The following is a 15,588-nucleotide window of genomic DNA, read 5'->3' as shown; positions in this document are numbered from 1 at the left end:
TCCACCTACAGGTGGCGAAAGCTCTCTCTCTCTCTCTCTCTCTCTCTCTCTTTCTAAATGGGAAAACTCTAGCCTGTGATTAGCAGATAAGCAGATGTGTATGTGCTAATGTCTTGTTCATTAAGCGCTTCCATTTTCTGCACCTGAACTGTGAAGTTTGGAAGCAGCATGTTGGCTTGAAGCCTCCGCTGCTTTTTCTGCTCATTCAGAAGTTGCATTTGGCAGATTCGACCACTCTGGAAGTTACGGGTGTCTGTTTTGTTTAGATGAAGCACAAAGAAAATCCAACTTTCTTTTCTGTGTGGTGTACCTTGCTGCAAGAGAAATATGATTTCTGAGCTTGAGATATTTGCAGCCTGTGTCCTTAATTAGCCTAGAGGCAACATGCTCAAAGAGCCCGGCTCACTGAAGCCCTCCTCCGCCTCTGTAATTGCTCCCCAGGCAGTTGTCAGTCAGCATGCGTGTGTGTGTGTGTGTGTGTGTGTGTGTGTGTGTGTGTGTGTGTGAGATACACAGCGCCTCCTTCCTGGTTGACATTTCAGATAATCATATGCGTCTGAGCTGAACTGCAGCCTCTCTTTTCTTTCTGTTGCTCAAACTCGCCTCGCTTCTAATCCAGACAGTTTCAGCATATATTACCATTTGGGTCCACTTAACAAGTGAGATTACCGGAATTCATAATGAACGGAGACGAACTCCGGTGATTAAAACGCAACTTCTCGCCGGTTTAAACCGTCTCATTAGCATAAGCTTATTTAGTGCGGGTAAACAAGCAAACAGACGGGACTGTCCGCGCGGGAAACAACCAAACAACACGCGCTCGCGCAGTGTGAACGAAAAAAATAAATAAACAAAGTAAAAATATGCTAACGACCTTGATTTGGTGAGGACTCTTTCCTACAGACCGGGAGAGACCAAGGAGCGCCAGATTTCTACCTGCGGAGCGCAGCTGATCAATTTAGCGCTCTTACACACGCAGGTTGTGACAGCTTTTCTTTTCTTTTCTTTTCTTTTCTTCTCTTTTCTTTTCTTCTCTTTTCTTTTCTTTTCTTTTCCTCTTTGCCACTGCACCCCCTGGGTCCACTCTGAAGGAGTAAATCAGGGAAACACAGTCCAACTGTTCTTTATAGACCTACAATAAACTAATAGAGATTATAAGAAACCGAAATGCACAGTGAACTAAACCACTGTGAACTACAACTTCTCCGTGTCGACTCTTCTGGATAAGGGCTAATATAACGTTATTATTATTATTATTATTATTATTATTAACAATAATAATAATAATAATAATAATAATAATAATAATAATAATAATAATAATAATAATAATTGTATTCATTTTGTCACAGTGTATTTGTATTTGCTCTAATCCCACCGGCCTACTTGTTGCTCTCTCTCTCTCTCTTTCTCTCTCTCTCTGAGTAGAGCCGTTAAATCAGTTCTTCACGCTCCGTTTATTAATTGTTTTAAACGCATTCTAACGGCTGAAACCGGTCGCGCGCGCCATCAGCTGTCAGGCGCCCGCAGGGGTCGCCGGGTTAAAACAATAAGCTCCCTGCGCGCGCTCGTGTCACTGAGTGCACACTGAAGTTCTGATCTACACTCAGATCTTCATAACTGATCGTAATAAAGTTATAAGCGACGCATCAGACATTCAGACATCAGACTGTTTAGAAACTATAGGTACATTTAAAATTTCATTTATTTGTTCGTTTATTTGTTTCTTTGTCTGTCTGTTTATATAATCGTCCCTTGTGCTTTTGCACTGATTGGATATTTTCTAATCTTAAACTGCACTTTTATCTCTGTCTGTAATCCAGTGCGTGTTAAAGAGTTTCGCTGAATAAAGTTCGCTGCAGTTTCTTAGCGGGTCTGAGCTCTGAGCTCGGGGGTTTGGCGGGTGGTCGTGTTTCTCTGTGGACGTTATCTGATGGTTTCTGATCTTAACTCGAGCGGCGCCATATGCGGAGCGGCTCTGATTGACTTAATGAAGCCTCGTTTCTCTGTAATGACATCAGATTTGAACACACACACACACACACACACACACACACACACACACACACACACACACACCTCACAGCCCCTCCCCCTCATCTGGTTCGCACGAAGCCCATTGGTCCTTGATGGCCTCTCTGAGAAAAAAAATAACTCGGTCACATTGTCCCACTGACTCGGGCCCAGGTGGCGGGGGCGCGCTTGCTTATAAAACGCCCGCGCCACTCCCCGCGTGCCAAACGCGCCGTCACGGACTCACACACGGAATAACAACAACAACAAAGTGAAACTTCCGACAAACAATACTGAAACAGCGACAGCGCGCGGTGCACGTGCTTCTCGGTAAGTTCATACTCGCTTGTGTAAAGTTGGAGAAAGTCGCGAATGTACTGTCTGTGATCGGTTTAAGACTCGGAAAACAAGGTTACAAGTAAAGTTTCCGTCTCGTTAAGCTCGAGAAGAACTGAAGGACCCAAGCTCGTGAGTTCGCGCTCGTTCGTGGGTCGATTTGCATGTAGATAGCATAATTTCTGCTGTGTGTGTTAACCTCGCTCTCTCCTCCGTGCGCGCAGACTCTGCTCTCCTCGAGTGACCTGCTGAGAGCCCAGCCGCGCGCGCCATGGACTCCGACACAAGCCGCGTGTCCAGCCGCCCGTCCTCTCCCGAAACGGACGACCTGTTCCTCTCCTCCGCAGCCATGAAGAAGTCGACTGGGTTCTCTGGCACCGTGTCCTCCACGCAGGGCGACTCTCCAGGCGATCTGGGCGGCATCGATGGCCGCGCACTCTCCTCCGCCTCGGGCGTCGTGGACGACTGCGGTGCGCTGGGCCTGAAGATGTTCTCCAAGAAGGACCGCAAGCTGCTCTCCGAGTCCGAGCTGCAGAGCATCCGGCTCAAGATCAACAGCCGCGAGCGCAAGCGTATGCACGACCTCAACATCGCCATGGACGGCCTGCGCGAGGTCATGCCGTACGCGCACGGGCCCTCTGTGCGCAAGCTCTCCAAAATCGCCACTCTGCTGCTCGCGCGCAACTACATCTTGATGCTCAGCAACTCGCTGGAAGAGATGAAGCGGCTCGTCAGCGAGATCTACGGCGGCGGCGCGAGCGCGGCGGCGGCAGCGGCGGCAGCGGCGGCGGCCGGGGGAGCAGCGGCGGGAGCAACAGTGGCGGGCGCGGCAGGCCACCACGCCGCCTTCCACCCGTCTGCGTGCGGCGCGCTGGCCCACGCGGCGCCTCTACCCGCGCACCCCGCCGCCTCGCACGCGGTGCATCACGCGCTCTTGCCGCCCAGCGCCGCCACTGCGCCCGGCCTGTCTGCCGTGGCCTCTGTGCGCGCGCACCACGGACTGCTGAAGGCTCCTCCCGCGGCATCGAGCTTCCAGCACTGGGGAGCGGGCATGCCGTGTCCGTGCAGCATGTGCCAGGTCCCGCCGCCGCCACCGCCTCCGCACGTGACCAGCATGAGCGCAGTAACCATGACGAGGCTTGCCAGCGACTCCAAATGACTCAGCAGCCCATATGACACGGACTTGTATAGTGTAGTGCGTTAAAGTTCACCTGGTTCAAATAGTGCACACCTGGGTCGCGGCTGCAGCCCAGAGTGCTGTGTGAGGTAAAATCAATATATTGCAATGTGTGTTCAGTATATCGCACTCAGAGCGGCCAGTCCAGCAAAGGGTCCTCGTTCACAGACGGTTCCCTGCAGGACCAGCCCACTCAAAAATGCCACGTGTTTAAAACGGCAATATATTTATTTTACATATGAATATACTGACAATACACTAAAAAACACCGCTGTACGTTTCCACACACACAGAACATCACTTCACAACTTTCCCTCTCAGTTTATTTACTTCTGGCAATAATTCTGTTTTATTCACGTGAAACAGACGCGCTCTTTTGAATCGGGTAAACTAAATGCACTGTTTCTTTTCCCACTGTAGCCTCAGAAAGACTGTATCTGACAGACAGAGGTGAGGCTGATGGGGGGGCTGACTCGGCCGGATCAGTGACACTAACGTAGCTTTTTTAACCCGTTTAGCTCCAGTAGGTGATTATTTTGCTCCACACGGACATTTCAATGTAGCTCATCATCGATTGTGAACGTGCTGTAACTGTTCAGCCACCTCTACAATACTGTTATTATTATTACTATTATGATGATGATGATGATGTGTAAATAAACCATGTAAATATGTAGACAGTGTTTGTACAGTATGAGAGATTTTATATTAGGACTGAAACTCGCGCTTCGGTGTTTAGAGCGAGCCTGGAGAACTCATGTTGCACCTGTTCACCTCTCTCTCTCTCTCTCTCTCTCTCTCTCTCTTTCTCTCTCTATTTCTCTCTCTCTCTCTCTCTCTCTGTCACTTTCTCTCTCTCTCTCTCTCTCTCTCTCTCTCTCTTGTTCTCTCACTCATATTCTTCTCTTTGTTGCCTCTGTTCTCACTGCCATGTCACTGACCGACGCAAAGAATGATCATCTTTTATTTTTTATAAAAGTGCGAGACGATATTTATTGACCTATTTTCGATTGTATTTTCAAATGAATGAAGGATGATGTGAGAACTGTAAATGTAGTTCAAATAATAATGACAATAAAAAGGTTTAAAGTGAATCGTATCGCTTGCCTTGTGCTTTTTTGACGTTCCTGTCTGAGAGAGGTCCTCAGCAGCATCTCATTTCTCATTTCACTCCATATGCTGCAAACAAACACCGAATTGTGACACGATTGATCAAATTAAAGGTCAATAATCAGTTTTTTTAATCATTTTTATATGTTACATTAAATTGTCAGACGTGTTTGGCTGCTTTTTAGACCCCTGTTGGGTGAAAAGAGGATGGAGGAAGTCTTAATCTTTAATCTTAAGCCTTAAACAGAGCCTTGATAACTCACCGCCTTATTACCCACAGGATATCTGACATTTCAGAGCTGAAACAGTATCTTCCCCATGTTGCTTCCAGTGTTTATGTGGTTAAGGGAGAATCCTGTCATCCACGAGAAGATACAGGTTTATACACTCACTGTTACTCACGACTACTGTAAGCATGAACAAACACTACGAAAGGCTTAGTGTGTTTAGTCCTCCAGACTGTTAGATTTGTCTTTAAAATTTTTAGTTCACATCCAACACAAGTCCATCACCTCCCTTAACATGTAAATATAATTGTTATTATTATTATTATTATTATTATTATGGAAAATCGTGTTACGTGTCTTTTTAATTTGTAAATGATGCTTGAGGAGAACAAGCACAAACAAAACTCAAAAACAGAAGCGACGAATTAAATCAAACGAACTTTTAATTCAATAACTTTTAATTAACTATTGCATTTGAACAAACATAAAAACACAATTTTCCTCTTTTCCAATGCCAATAAATCAACCGTATAATAATAATAATAATAATAATAATAATAGTGTTTGTTTCCTGTGTTGCTGTTATAGAGTAGAAGAAATCAAATACAAACACGCTCACATTTGAATTCTTCTCCTTTTAAAATGAGTTGAGAGAAAAGAGAGAGACTCGCGCTGGAACTGCTTATTCGAGTTCAGTTTCTCTGACTGAGGACCTGAATTATTAGGAACGAATCCAGTCGACTTTAATAACATCTCTTTATTCATTTTGATCGATTAAAGTGGTCTTTAAAAGTCGTATAAATGACCTGACTGTCAGCTCTGAGGAGCTGCTGTAGCTGGGGCAGACAGCGCGGTGGGCTGTGTGAGCGGACTTAGTGAGATACGCAGCTCCTGCAGGGCAAATACAGCGGTGTGTGCGGCGGAATATACTCAACTAAACGGCAGCAGCTGGACGGCAGCTTTTCCGCGCCAACGCGATGTTTTCCAGCAGCCTTTAGAGCTGGAACGATATGGAGGGAACTTGCTCGCTGAATATTCATATCTAGAGGTTGTTTATCTCTCTGTGTTTCAGCGAGTGCGTTTAGAGGAATTTAGAGCAGGAAAAGTCCTGCAGCATCCCGAGGACACCGAGAGGAGAAGGAAGCGCGAGGAGAGTTTACTCTGCTGTTGGTTGTTTTTTTTCTGAGGAAAGAAGCTCAAATTAAGGCATTAAACTACTCATAAAACAGTGCACAGATACCAGTAGCCCACATAAGGTGGGCAAAGGTGATTTTACAGGACAGTCTGTTTGTGCTGCTCCATCAGGACGCACAGATCAACGAAACAACGGCCTGTCAACAGGCTACTGCACCTTAGACCCCCGGTGCCCCTCAAAAATGCATATACACTGTTAGAAATAAAGGTTCTGTGCAGGAACATTTTTGTTCATCAAAGTACAAACGATGTAAATGTTCACTTAAACCTACAACAGTGGTTTGAATGTTCAATTGTCGAGTTTAAAACAGAGCAATAAAATAAAAGGCCTGGAGACGGGACGGGGTGTGCGGAGTCAATACAACTTAGAAAATATCAATTAAATGGACTATGGCACAGACGTTCCCTGACAAAAAAAATAAATAAAAAAATAAAAAATAATATATATATATATACCTACAATAAGCAAATAAATAAACGAATTAAGCTTATAATAGTAGATAATAAGCGTAAATTAGCGTACACTGTGTTCAGTTTTTTAACGTCAAATGAAATTAAATTAATATAGCTAAGAGAACATGAAATTTTAAGTATAGTGTAATCAGGTTTATCGGGTTTAGAAAGTTTGGTATACATAAAATATTGAAATTCCGTTCACTTTAAAGAATAGAGTTTGTCCACTCGTATATTTTGAGGCAATCCGTTTGGGTTAATTGAACGTATTCGGGTTTACAGTGAATAAAATGTGTTTCTTGTAGCTTTGGGACTGACCTGTGTAAATAACCTCTTTTGTGATTGGCTGCCCTGTATTGTGCCTCATTCAAAAAGTCCAGTCCAGGCTGAAACATTCCTTATAGGGTCAGTGTTAATGGGCAGAGCTAAGCTGCCAAGGTGGATTTGTGAAGAGTCTCACTCCAAAATACTGTAATCATTTCAGATATTTCAGAAGACGTTTAACATATTTTATTAAGCGTAGTTTCCACATATGTGGACTTCATGTCCTCCTTGGAAGTTCCTTTTGGAGGTGGTAAGTATAGGATGTGATGTATGTTCATGAGGTTCGTGGGATAGGCACATTGGGAATAATGTTTTTTTTTGTTTACGTTTGTTTCTCTGTTATCAAAGAGAGCACACTGTAAATACTCACTCTTAAAAAAAGAAGGTTCTTCAGGGGTAGTTTGGTGAAGACAGTGGCTCTGTGTAGAATCATGAACACTTAAGCTTGACGCCAGATCAGCAGCAGAACCCTTTTTAGGTTCTGCTATACAGCACATTCTCCATCAACCTGAAGATCCATGTCATGCAAAGAATCCTTTAAGCATGCAAATGGCTCTTTGAGTGTTCCTGGTTCTATAGTGAATCACTGTCCTTCCTAAAGACTCCTGAAAAAACCTCCTTTTTAAGAACGCTGAAAAATGAAAAACGCTGAATGAAAAACTATTAGAGGTAATTTGTTCACACAGTTTAGTAAATTTTGAAACTCACTTTTTTAAGGCAAGGTGTTTAAGGCAAGGTGTTGAATACACTCAAACGTTCAAGTTTAGTGTGTAAATAAAGTATTGGTATACATCATGCAAACTGTACTGGTTCAGAAACTTGAACTTTTAAGTTTAAGTAAACTGCATTATTTTTGCATCTTTAATTTTCAGATCAACATATTTGGGATCACCAGCTGAAATGCATAAGAAAACCTGTTCTAAAAGAGTTTTCAATGTTGCACAATTTAATAAACAGCCTTGAGGAAAATTACAGAATTGGCAGTCACTGAAGTCGTTTTGATACAACAGAACTAAACACACTCAACATCTGAAGACCAAAAAAAACTAATAAACAGAAATCAACTGACTCAGGAATTCTGGGTGACCCTGTTCTCTCTCATTGCTTGTCTTTGTGAGATTGATCTTCTACTCACTAACATGAGTTCACTTGAATTTTTTGACCTGATGGTGCAAACAAGCCGTCTGGATTCAGTGATAGCAATTAACTGCAGGAAAATAAGTAATTGCAACTTGATGATTAACGCCATGGCTTTCATGGCTGCGCATCAAATGAGTAATATTTTTATACATTTGCTTGTTCATGTCTGTTTTTGGTGCACTTTTTTATGAGTTAATGAGTGTAAGAGATGGCATTAGCCCGCAGTGTGTGGCTTACAAATGAGGTCAAAATCGGAATCCACTTTACAGTCCAGCCATCAATGGCCACCTTTGCTTTTTGTGGACATGCTCCCAACTCAGAAAATCAGGTTCTACAGGGTCCCTCAGCAGGACTGGTATGTTCACATACACACTTGAGTGCGGGATGTCGGTGAAGGGAACTGGGGGTTGATCAACACCTTAAGTCAGATTGTACAACAGTGTCATAATCAAAGACACAGCTTCAAGAGACCTGCAATGACTGATGGGTAAACTTCCCTGCAGTGATAAGCCGTTGTTCACTAGTCCCTCTGCAGTTTGAAGTTCCTTTCCAACGAAATGTTTTCGGTGTGCAGTCACCCTAAAAATGTCTAAACACCCGGTACACTTTATAGGGAACTTGAAATACACCTAGGGTTCATTGAGAAATCCAGTTTCCGGCAACGTGCTGGGGTGTGTTAGACAGAAATTGAGGAAATGTTAGTTTTCCATGACAGGGGCCCTCAAAGCCAGAATCTGGCTAAGAGGGTTTAGCTCTCGAGTTGGACTCAAGATTGAGTTAAACAGAATCAAGCAGGCTGCTAACTGCCTTGTCTCCCTTTTCAAACATCTGCTTGTTAGCAGTCTTCGCCGCCTTGCCCATTTGCTCCACGTAAAATGCAATTACCCCCGAAAGGTAATGAGAATTACACGCTATCACGTTTCCAAATTAATCACCGTGCACCTCCCCCGCCGACCCACCGATAGCAGCCCCACCTTAATAAGGATCTCCCTCTTGCTTCTAGAAGACCAGTCAAAAGCCACTAATTAGCCGATCCATCGATGGTGAAGCAGGTAGCAGAAAACGTGCGCCATTAGCTGTAATGAAACAGCGATTCAGGGGTTAAATGAGTGAGAATAAACTGCAGAAATTCGATTATGTAAATACTGTGGGTGAAGCTTGAGGAGCTGTGTAGATTATAACGTGAGCGTATGTGATTTTGTCTGAACGGTGCAGTAATTGCTGTGGTTATGCTAGCACAGCGGTTAGCTCTGCATTAAGAGGCTACACTCCCTCACCTCACAGAGCTGAGAAGGCTAATTGCTTTCACTGCACTCCAGTTAGTTTCCTTCTTCACCCTGTGTCACTGAAAGAGTGCTGAACCCAATGGATGCTTAAAACTCGGGCTAATCACATGGGCTCCTCATGGTTTCTCTCCAATACTGTGGAGTATCTGATATAATAAACATTAAAGGGTGACTGCACTCATTAAAAACGCACAAAAACACATCTCTGCATAGTTGTATCATTAAGATGTGAACTAATTCATTCACAGTAGTTTGATGTGAAATGGTCCCTTCTAAAAAAACTAGAGCCAGATTCGTTCACAGTGTTGGTGATAGGAACCCGAGGTCTGAAGGGTTTACTGGCTTTAAAAGGTCCTTCACAGAAAGATGTTGCATGAAACAGTGAGGAGTAAGCCACCTGTTGCCTAAGACATTGTTTTACTATAGTTTTGAAAGAAAATATTTTTCTTTCAGGTCAGAGAGGTACATGCAGAACACTTTAAAGCAAAATAATATCAACAAGAAACTTATTCCTTCAGATTCACCACAATTTCATCTGTATCAACATTATATATAATAAGATATAAGATAGTAAATTAAATTGTAGACCCTTTGTTCATATGCCCACCACTGTAGCGAAATCAAAGTCTACAGCGTCTCTACAGTAAACCATTTTTTATCAATGGATGATTGTGAATTACTGTTCTGACATCCCAACCACTGAATTATGGAGAAAGCATCAAACTTCTTCAAACATCAGTGGAGATATATGGAGATTTTCTTGAGGACTCTATTCTGTCCACTACTGGATGGGCTCTAAGAAAGGGGGGGAGGGTACTCAGCCCTCACAAAAGGCGACAGTCCTTCTTTTCTTAAACTCACAGATTGTGTTGTTTACGGTTTGAATATTCATGGTGCATCTTCTGTGTGTGCACGCGTGTGTTACACTTACATTTCAAACCCATTCTCAAATCCCCTGGTTCAGTCCAGATGCAGGCCTTTTCAGACTCTGGGCCGTGTTGGTGCAAAGGATTAGACGGAGAGGATTGGAGCAATGCATCAAAGGTGGCGTCAAAAACACCAAATGAAAGAAAGAAAAGAGAAAAAATAAACAAATAAAAGAAGTGCATCTGTAGCTTAGTGAGATAATAGACAGTGTTGGAGAGAGAGAGAGAGAGAGAGAGAGAGGGAAAGAGGGAGAGAGGATAATCTCTTTATTGTAGTTTGCAGTCTTGCATCTCTGTTACAGTTTTTAGATCATGTGTTTAATTTATTCATCATCTTTACTATTAATGTTATGCAGTCACCCTATAATCATGCCAAGAAACCATCATGCACTGGGATGGTGTGAGTGAAGTGTGTGTGTGTGTGTGTGTGTGTGTGTGTGTGTGTGTGTGTGTGTGTGTGTGTGTGTCTGTGGGTTGGGGTGTTGTTACAGTAGCCATATGAGAGCCTTTCTCCCTGGGGAAGACTGATTCTCCCTTTCTCCTTCATCTGTTCTTCGTTTAGCAGCACATGGCACTGTCTGGAGGGGCTAAGCACCATGGAAAGACTCTCATGTGTGACTTTTAATGTACTGTTTAAGAATCTAACAGAAGTAGCACAAATGAAACTAGTGTAGAACTAATATTACCCATACACATTTATGTAGAGTAGTAACACGGTTATTACAAGATAATATACTAAATTTACACTACAAACCAAATCCACACTATTAACACATACTAACCCCTAGCATCATCAAAGCTAACATAGCAATGGTCTTCCAATACCTAAAAAAACACTTGGGATACAATAGTAATGGCTTAACAACACCTTAGCAGCCACTTGTGATAACATAACAATCACCCATCAATGCCTTAGCATCTACTTAGCACAGCAACAGCTTAAAAGCACCTTAACCACCTAAAATAATATAGCAAATGCCTAGCAAAACCTCAGCAACCATCCAAAAGCCACCAAGCAACAGCCTAACAACAAGCCGGAATACCTTAGCAATCACATAGCAACACAATAACAAATTCTAGGAATTACTGTCTAAATTAAATTAAGTTACCAAGAGCAATCAACGCTGCTTTGCAACTGTTTGAACTTTGACACTTTATTAGCTGGCTTTGTAAAGCCAACTGAAAGTGTGTTCACAAACTTTCTTTTTCTCATTACTTTTACATGTATTTGTACTTAAAGAAATGGTTCAGTGAGAAATCAAATATACACAATTTTCCACTTCACCAGAGGTATTCAATGTTTAATATATTTACTTTTTTATTTTTCAACTAATATAGCTAATTAACACTATAAATTAATAGTCAAATCTTTTATATCACCAAAACTTTTCTTAACCCACTCAAACCACATCCAGGCCTTTATTAATATTGTACAGACTTGTCAATGTTGTTTAGGGCACAGGCTAACTTGCTGTGAACTATAAAAATGAACAAGCGTAATCTTGTAGCCAAACACATAAGGCGTTGTACTGACATCTGCCTTTACATATTTAAAAAATAGAAATAATAGCTCTGCCACTCGTAGTAGGGATGTACATTTCAAGTTGCTTCTTGCTAACAAATGGATATCCAGGTAACTACAGAGAAGGAAAAGAACAACAATACCAAAACAGTATTTTGGTTTCATGCAGAGGAAAGCATTAAAAATATGTTATTTGTCCAAAAATAGCCTCTGGTTGTTTTTTCTATTAGGTGACTAATAAAACTGAAATGCATCAAATGAGCTAATGAGCTACACAAATAACTGGTATAACACTGAATGCTGGTGGAAACTGGTGATCTTCTACTGGTGTTTTTTCCTTACATGTCAGTTTGTCAAAGAAATGTATTTTAACTGTTCATAGCCAATATAGGCTTAGCCTATGTAGTGATAAAAGCTGTCCTATGTCTGCCTTGTCAGTCATGTCTTTAACAACACATCCTCGGTAACACACTCTCTAAGTCACTTAAGTTTTGGAGAAAAATATAACTCACAAATATGAGCAAAAGTTTAGCTGTTAAAACTCACTTTAACTGTTCAAGCATAAAAAATAACTGAGTAGTGATTTAAGTACTAGAATACTGGCACCTTGAATGGTTAACTGAGTACTCCAGGACATCTGCCCATCCCTAATCCATCCATTTGCATGACATGAGTGTGCACAAACTGGAGTTGGATTCTACAGGGAGGCATAATTTTCCACAATGCCTGACAAAAATAACTGCCCAAAGCATTCAGCTGCACAGTGAGGTTTTGTTCATTTTTACATTTCACAGTAAGCCATACTGATTGAACAAGTTGGGAGAAGTTTTGGGGATGTAGTTACAGAAAAGATTTGGGTGACTATCGAGGGGTTGTGTTGGTTAGCAAGAGTAGCCATATAGCTTTTTTACCTTCCAACACCCAGCTATCATCAAGTGAAAACATTCAGCCAACTGAACCACGTCACAGTGTAATACTAAAAGGTTCCCCATCAGTTCAATAAAAAAAGAGTAGAGTTCTTGAGTCAATCTCAAAAATGAAAATACTATTATTTTAGCATGGTGTGTTCTATATACCCCTGGCTATTTCTGGGTTAATCTATAATATGAAAGCTGTGGTTCACATTGCTGCTGTGAAAAAAAATGGCAACTTTACAGAACTTTACTTTGAATGGAGGTTAATGTAAAGAAATTTTATTCCAAGCATGTTTATAGCATTTGTATTGGTCCATATATACCGTAATTGCAATTTTTACACAGCATAAAGGCAGCTAGTGTGACCAAATGGTGTCAAAAAGTGAAAATTAAAAATATATGTATGATACTTTTTAAGACAACAATATAAATGTGAACAGGGCAACATTGTGAAAATAATTTTGTTGTCTCAAGTTTTTCAAGTATAGATGAGTCTTAAGTTACAGATGTGCATGTGTGCATTTGAAATCATCAGTAGTGTTTTTAACTGCATACACTTTTTAAAGCCAGCTGGACATCAGAGAAGTGTGTGTGTGTGTGTGTGTGTGTGTGTGTGTGTGTGTGTGTGTGTGTGTGTGTGTGTGTGTGTGTGTGTGTGTGTGTGTGTGTGTGTGTGTGCACGCATCCAGAAGTCTATGATCCAAAGCTGATGAACTCCCATACAGGGTGAATCAATGTGTTTACTGAAAGAGTCAGAGACACAAAGACAGATGGAGAAGAGAAAGATGGAGAAAGAGAAAAAGAAGGGAATATATAACAGAGAGAAGAGAGAGAGAGAGCTGGGCTTTGAGAGTGTTTGAGCGGTTAAAGAAAGAGGGGATAATCCTGTAAGAGGAGTGAACTCTTGGATATTCATGACTGGCCGAGTGTGGACGCTCTCTGAAAAGGGGACACGGCCTGGACACGCAACATCAAAGAGCACCATGGGAGCTCACACAGGCCAGTGTGTGTGTGTGTGTGTGTGTGTGTTACAAGACCTTTATTAGTGGCTGTGTGCCTGAATCCATTCAGAGTGGCAATGATCTGATGAGTGATCATCCCACCCTCAGAAAAGCTGCCCCCTGTGAGAGCTACAGAAAGAAAGAGAGAAAGTATGTGTGAGAAAGAGAGAGAGTTCTGTTTGCTCTCATATCTGATCCATTTCAAGCATCTTTTTTTCTAATGTTTAATACATTTTTCCTCAGCTGTTAATAAACTGTGCTGGTTTCTGAAGCTGCCCCTGGCCTTGTACATATGAAGAAAAATAAATTATGTACCTATCCAACCAAACAGGAAAAGGAGGCATCTCTGCTTGTTAGTCAATCATGTTGCACATCCACAACACAAAGCAGGAAGCCACAGGCTAGCTTTAATAAGCAGCAAAGCTCAGTTCTGTTACACTGCCTCCCTTTGCGACTGCTGGTGGGAGCTTTAATGAAATATTGGCAGCAGAAATTACACAACAATACAACACCAAAACAAATCAAATATCTTTACCTTTCTTTACCTTTTGAAAAAGCGTCGGTAATAAAAATTGTGTGCAATAAAATAGTATTTGTACAATATCAAGAATGTTGTGTTTACTTACGTAGTTGCCTGTGTCCTGTAACTGGCAGGCCTGGAAGTGTGTGTGGGGTCTTGGAGTCTTCCCAGCACGGGCTTGGAGTCCCAAAAAAGAGATATATGTGCCAGGAATCATAATAATTGAGCTATCTAGAACTAATTTATGAGAGACTTATTAAACAATTCAAACACACATTGTGTGTGTATATATATATATATATATATATATATATATATACAGTATAATCTACTGTTTTTTTAATGTTCTTTGCTGCTTGTACATTTATATATTGCATATTACTATATAGTATAGTCTGTTCAGATGCCAAATTGATTAGCAAAGAAGTAAGATCTGACTGATTTTCTGTATTTTTTTTTTTAAGTTTAACAAAGTAAATAGACTGCCAGACATGCTAAACCTGCTAACTAGCTGTAGCTAAGTAAATAGATGTTTTGAATCCAGGGGAGCTACAGCTGAAGGTGTCTTATATTATTTAACAACCACAAGCAATCACAACACACTATTACAAAACAAGGTCCAGATGTGTTGAGTTATTGGGGTGGACAACTCATCCTCCAAACACTGAAGAGGACACAGTAAAAACAAGTATACAAAAGTCACCCCCTCCCCTCCCTGCCCAAGCAATGCTCTTGTGCCACACGATCTTGGCTGTGGACATGGTTTGTTTCCGACTCTTTTTTCTTCAGGAATTGTCTTTTTCAATGCTGCATTCTTTTGGCGGCCTGTGCTCTGTTAAAGTCAGTATCCTTTCTTTCCATCTGTCTCTTAGTGCTTGTTCCTCCATCTCAATACCAGCCCTCCTCATCCATCATATCCCATAAGCCTTTAGTCTTCCATTTATCCCTCTAACCTTCCTTTTGCCCCTTACCACAAAGTGTAGGAGTAAAGTGCAACACACATACATACAGGCACAAAAGAAACTTTATTAGACTATATGAGGTCGACTTAGGTCCTGTATGGTGGTTTTGTGGCTGTGTTAAAGATGTCACTGGCAGGCAGGAGATTCATCACTGTCAAAAGCAGCATAAAAAGCAGTCTGGATTGAAGGGGAGATCCATGATCTCACCATATGGACTTTTATCATCAGCTTAGAATACAAAGCCATATTAAATGGAAACATTTAAAAAAGTATAATCCAGCATTTTTTCAACTTAACATCTATAATGAATCTCTAGCATGTGATTGATTACAGGATCAGTAAGTAACCACATGAATCTGATGACCTGTGGACTGGGCTCAAAACAAGGAAAGCTGCCTCGAGTTATGTTATATGCACATCCCTGTTGGCAATGGTAAGACCATTTTCTATCACTGAATAAAAGATGCATGCAAGCATGTGAGC

The 15,588-nt window shown here is 41.6% G+C and overlaps 1 protein-coding gene across 1 annotated transcript; it reads left to right on the top strand.

Moving 5' to 3' along the window:
* The first annotated feature begins 2,209 nt into the window (after window positions 1-2,209).
* Window positions 2,210-4,625, top strand: olig2 (oligodendrocyte lineage transcription factor 2). Its single transcript, XM_017706503.2, has 2 exons — window positions 2,210-2,343; window positions 2,574-4,625. The coding sequence occupies exon 2, from the start codon at window positions 2,621-2,623 to the stop codon at window positions 3,506-3,508; it is 888 nt and encodes a 295-aa protein (XP_017561992.1). The 5' UTR covers window positions 2,210-2,343; window positions 2,574-2,620; the 3' UTR covers window positions 3,509-4,625.
* Window positions 4,626-15,588: the final 10,963 nt, after the last annotated feature.

The sequence above is a fragment of the Pygocentrus nattereri genome, chromosome 6, assembly GCF_015220715.1.
Source record: "Pygocentrus nattereri isolate fPygNat1 chromosome 6, fPygNat1.pri, whole genome shotgun sequence".
Taxonomy (NCBI): Eukaryota; Metazoa; Chordata; class Actinopteri; order Characiformes; family Serrasalmidae; genus Pygocentrus; species Pygocentrus nattereri.
This window is presented reverse-complemented; position numbering and strand designations above follow the sequence as displayed.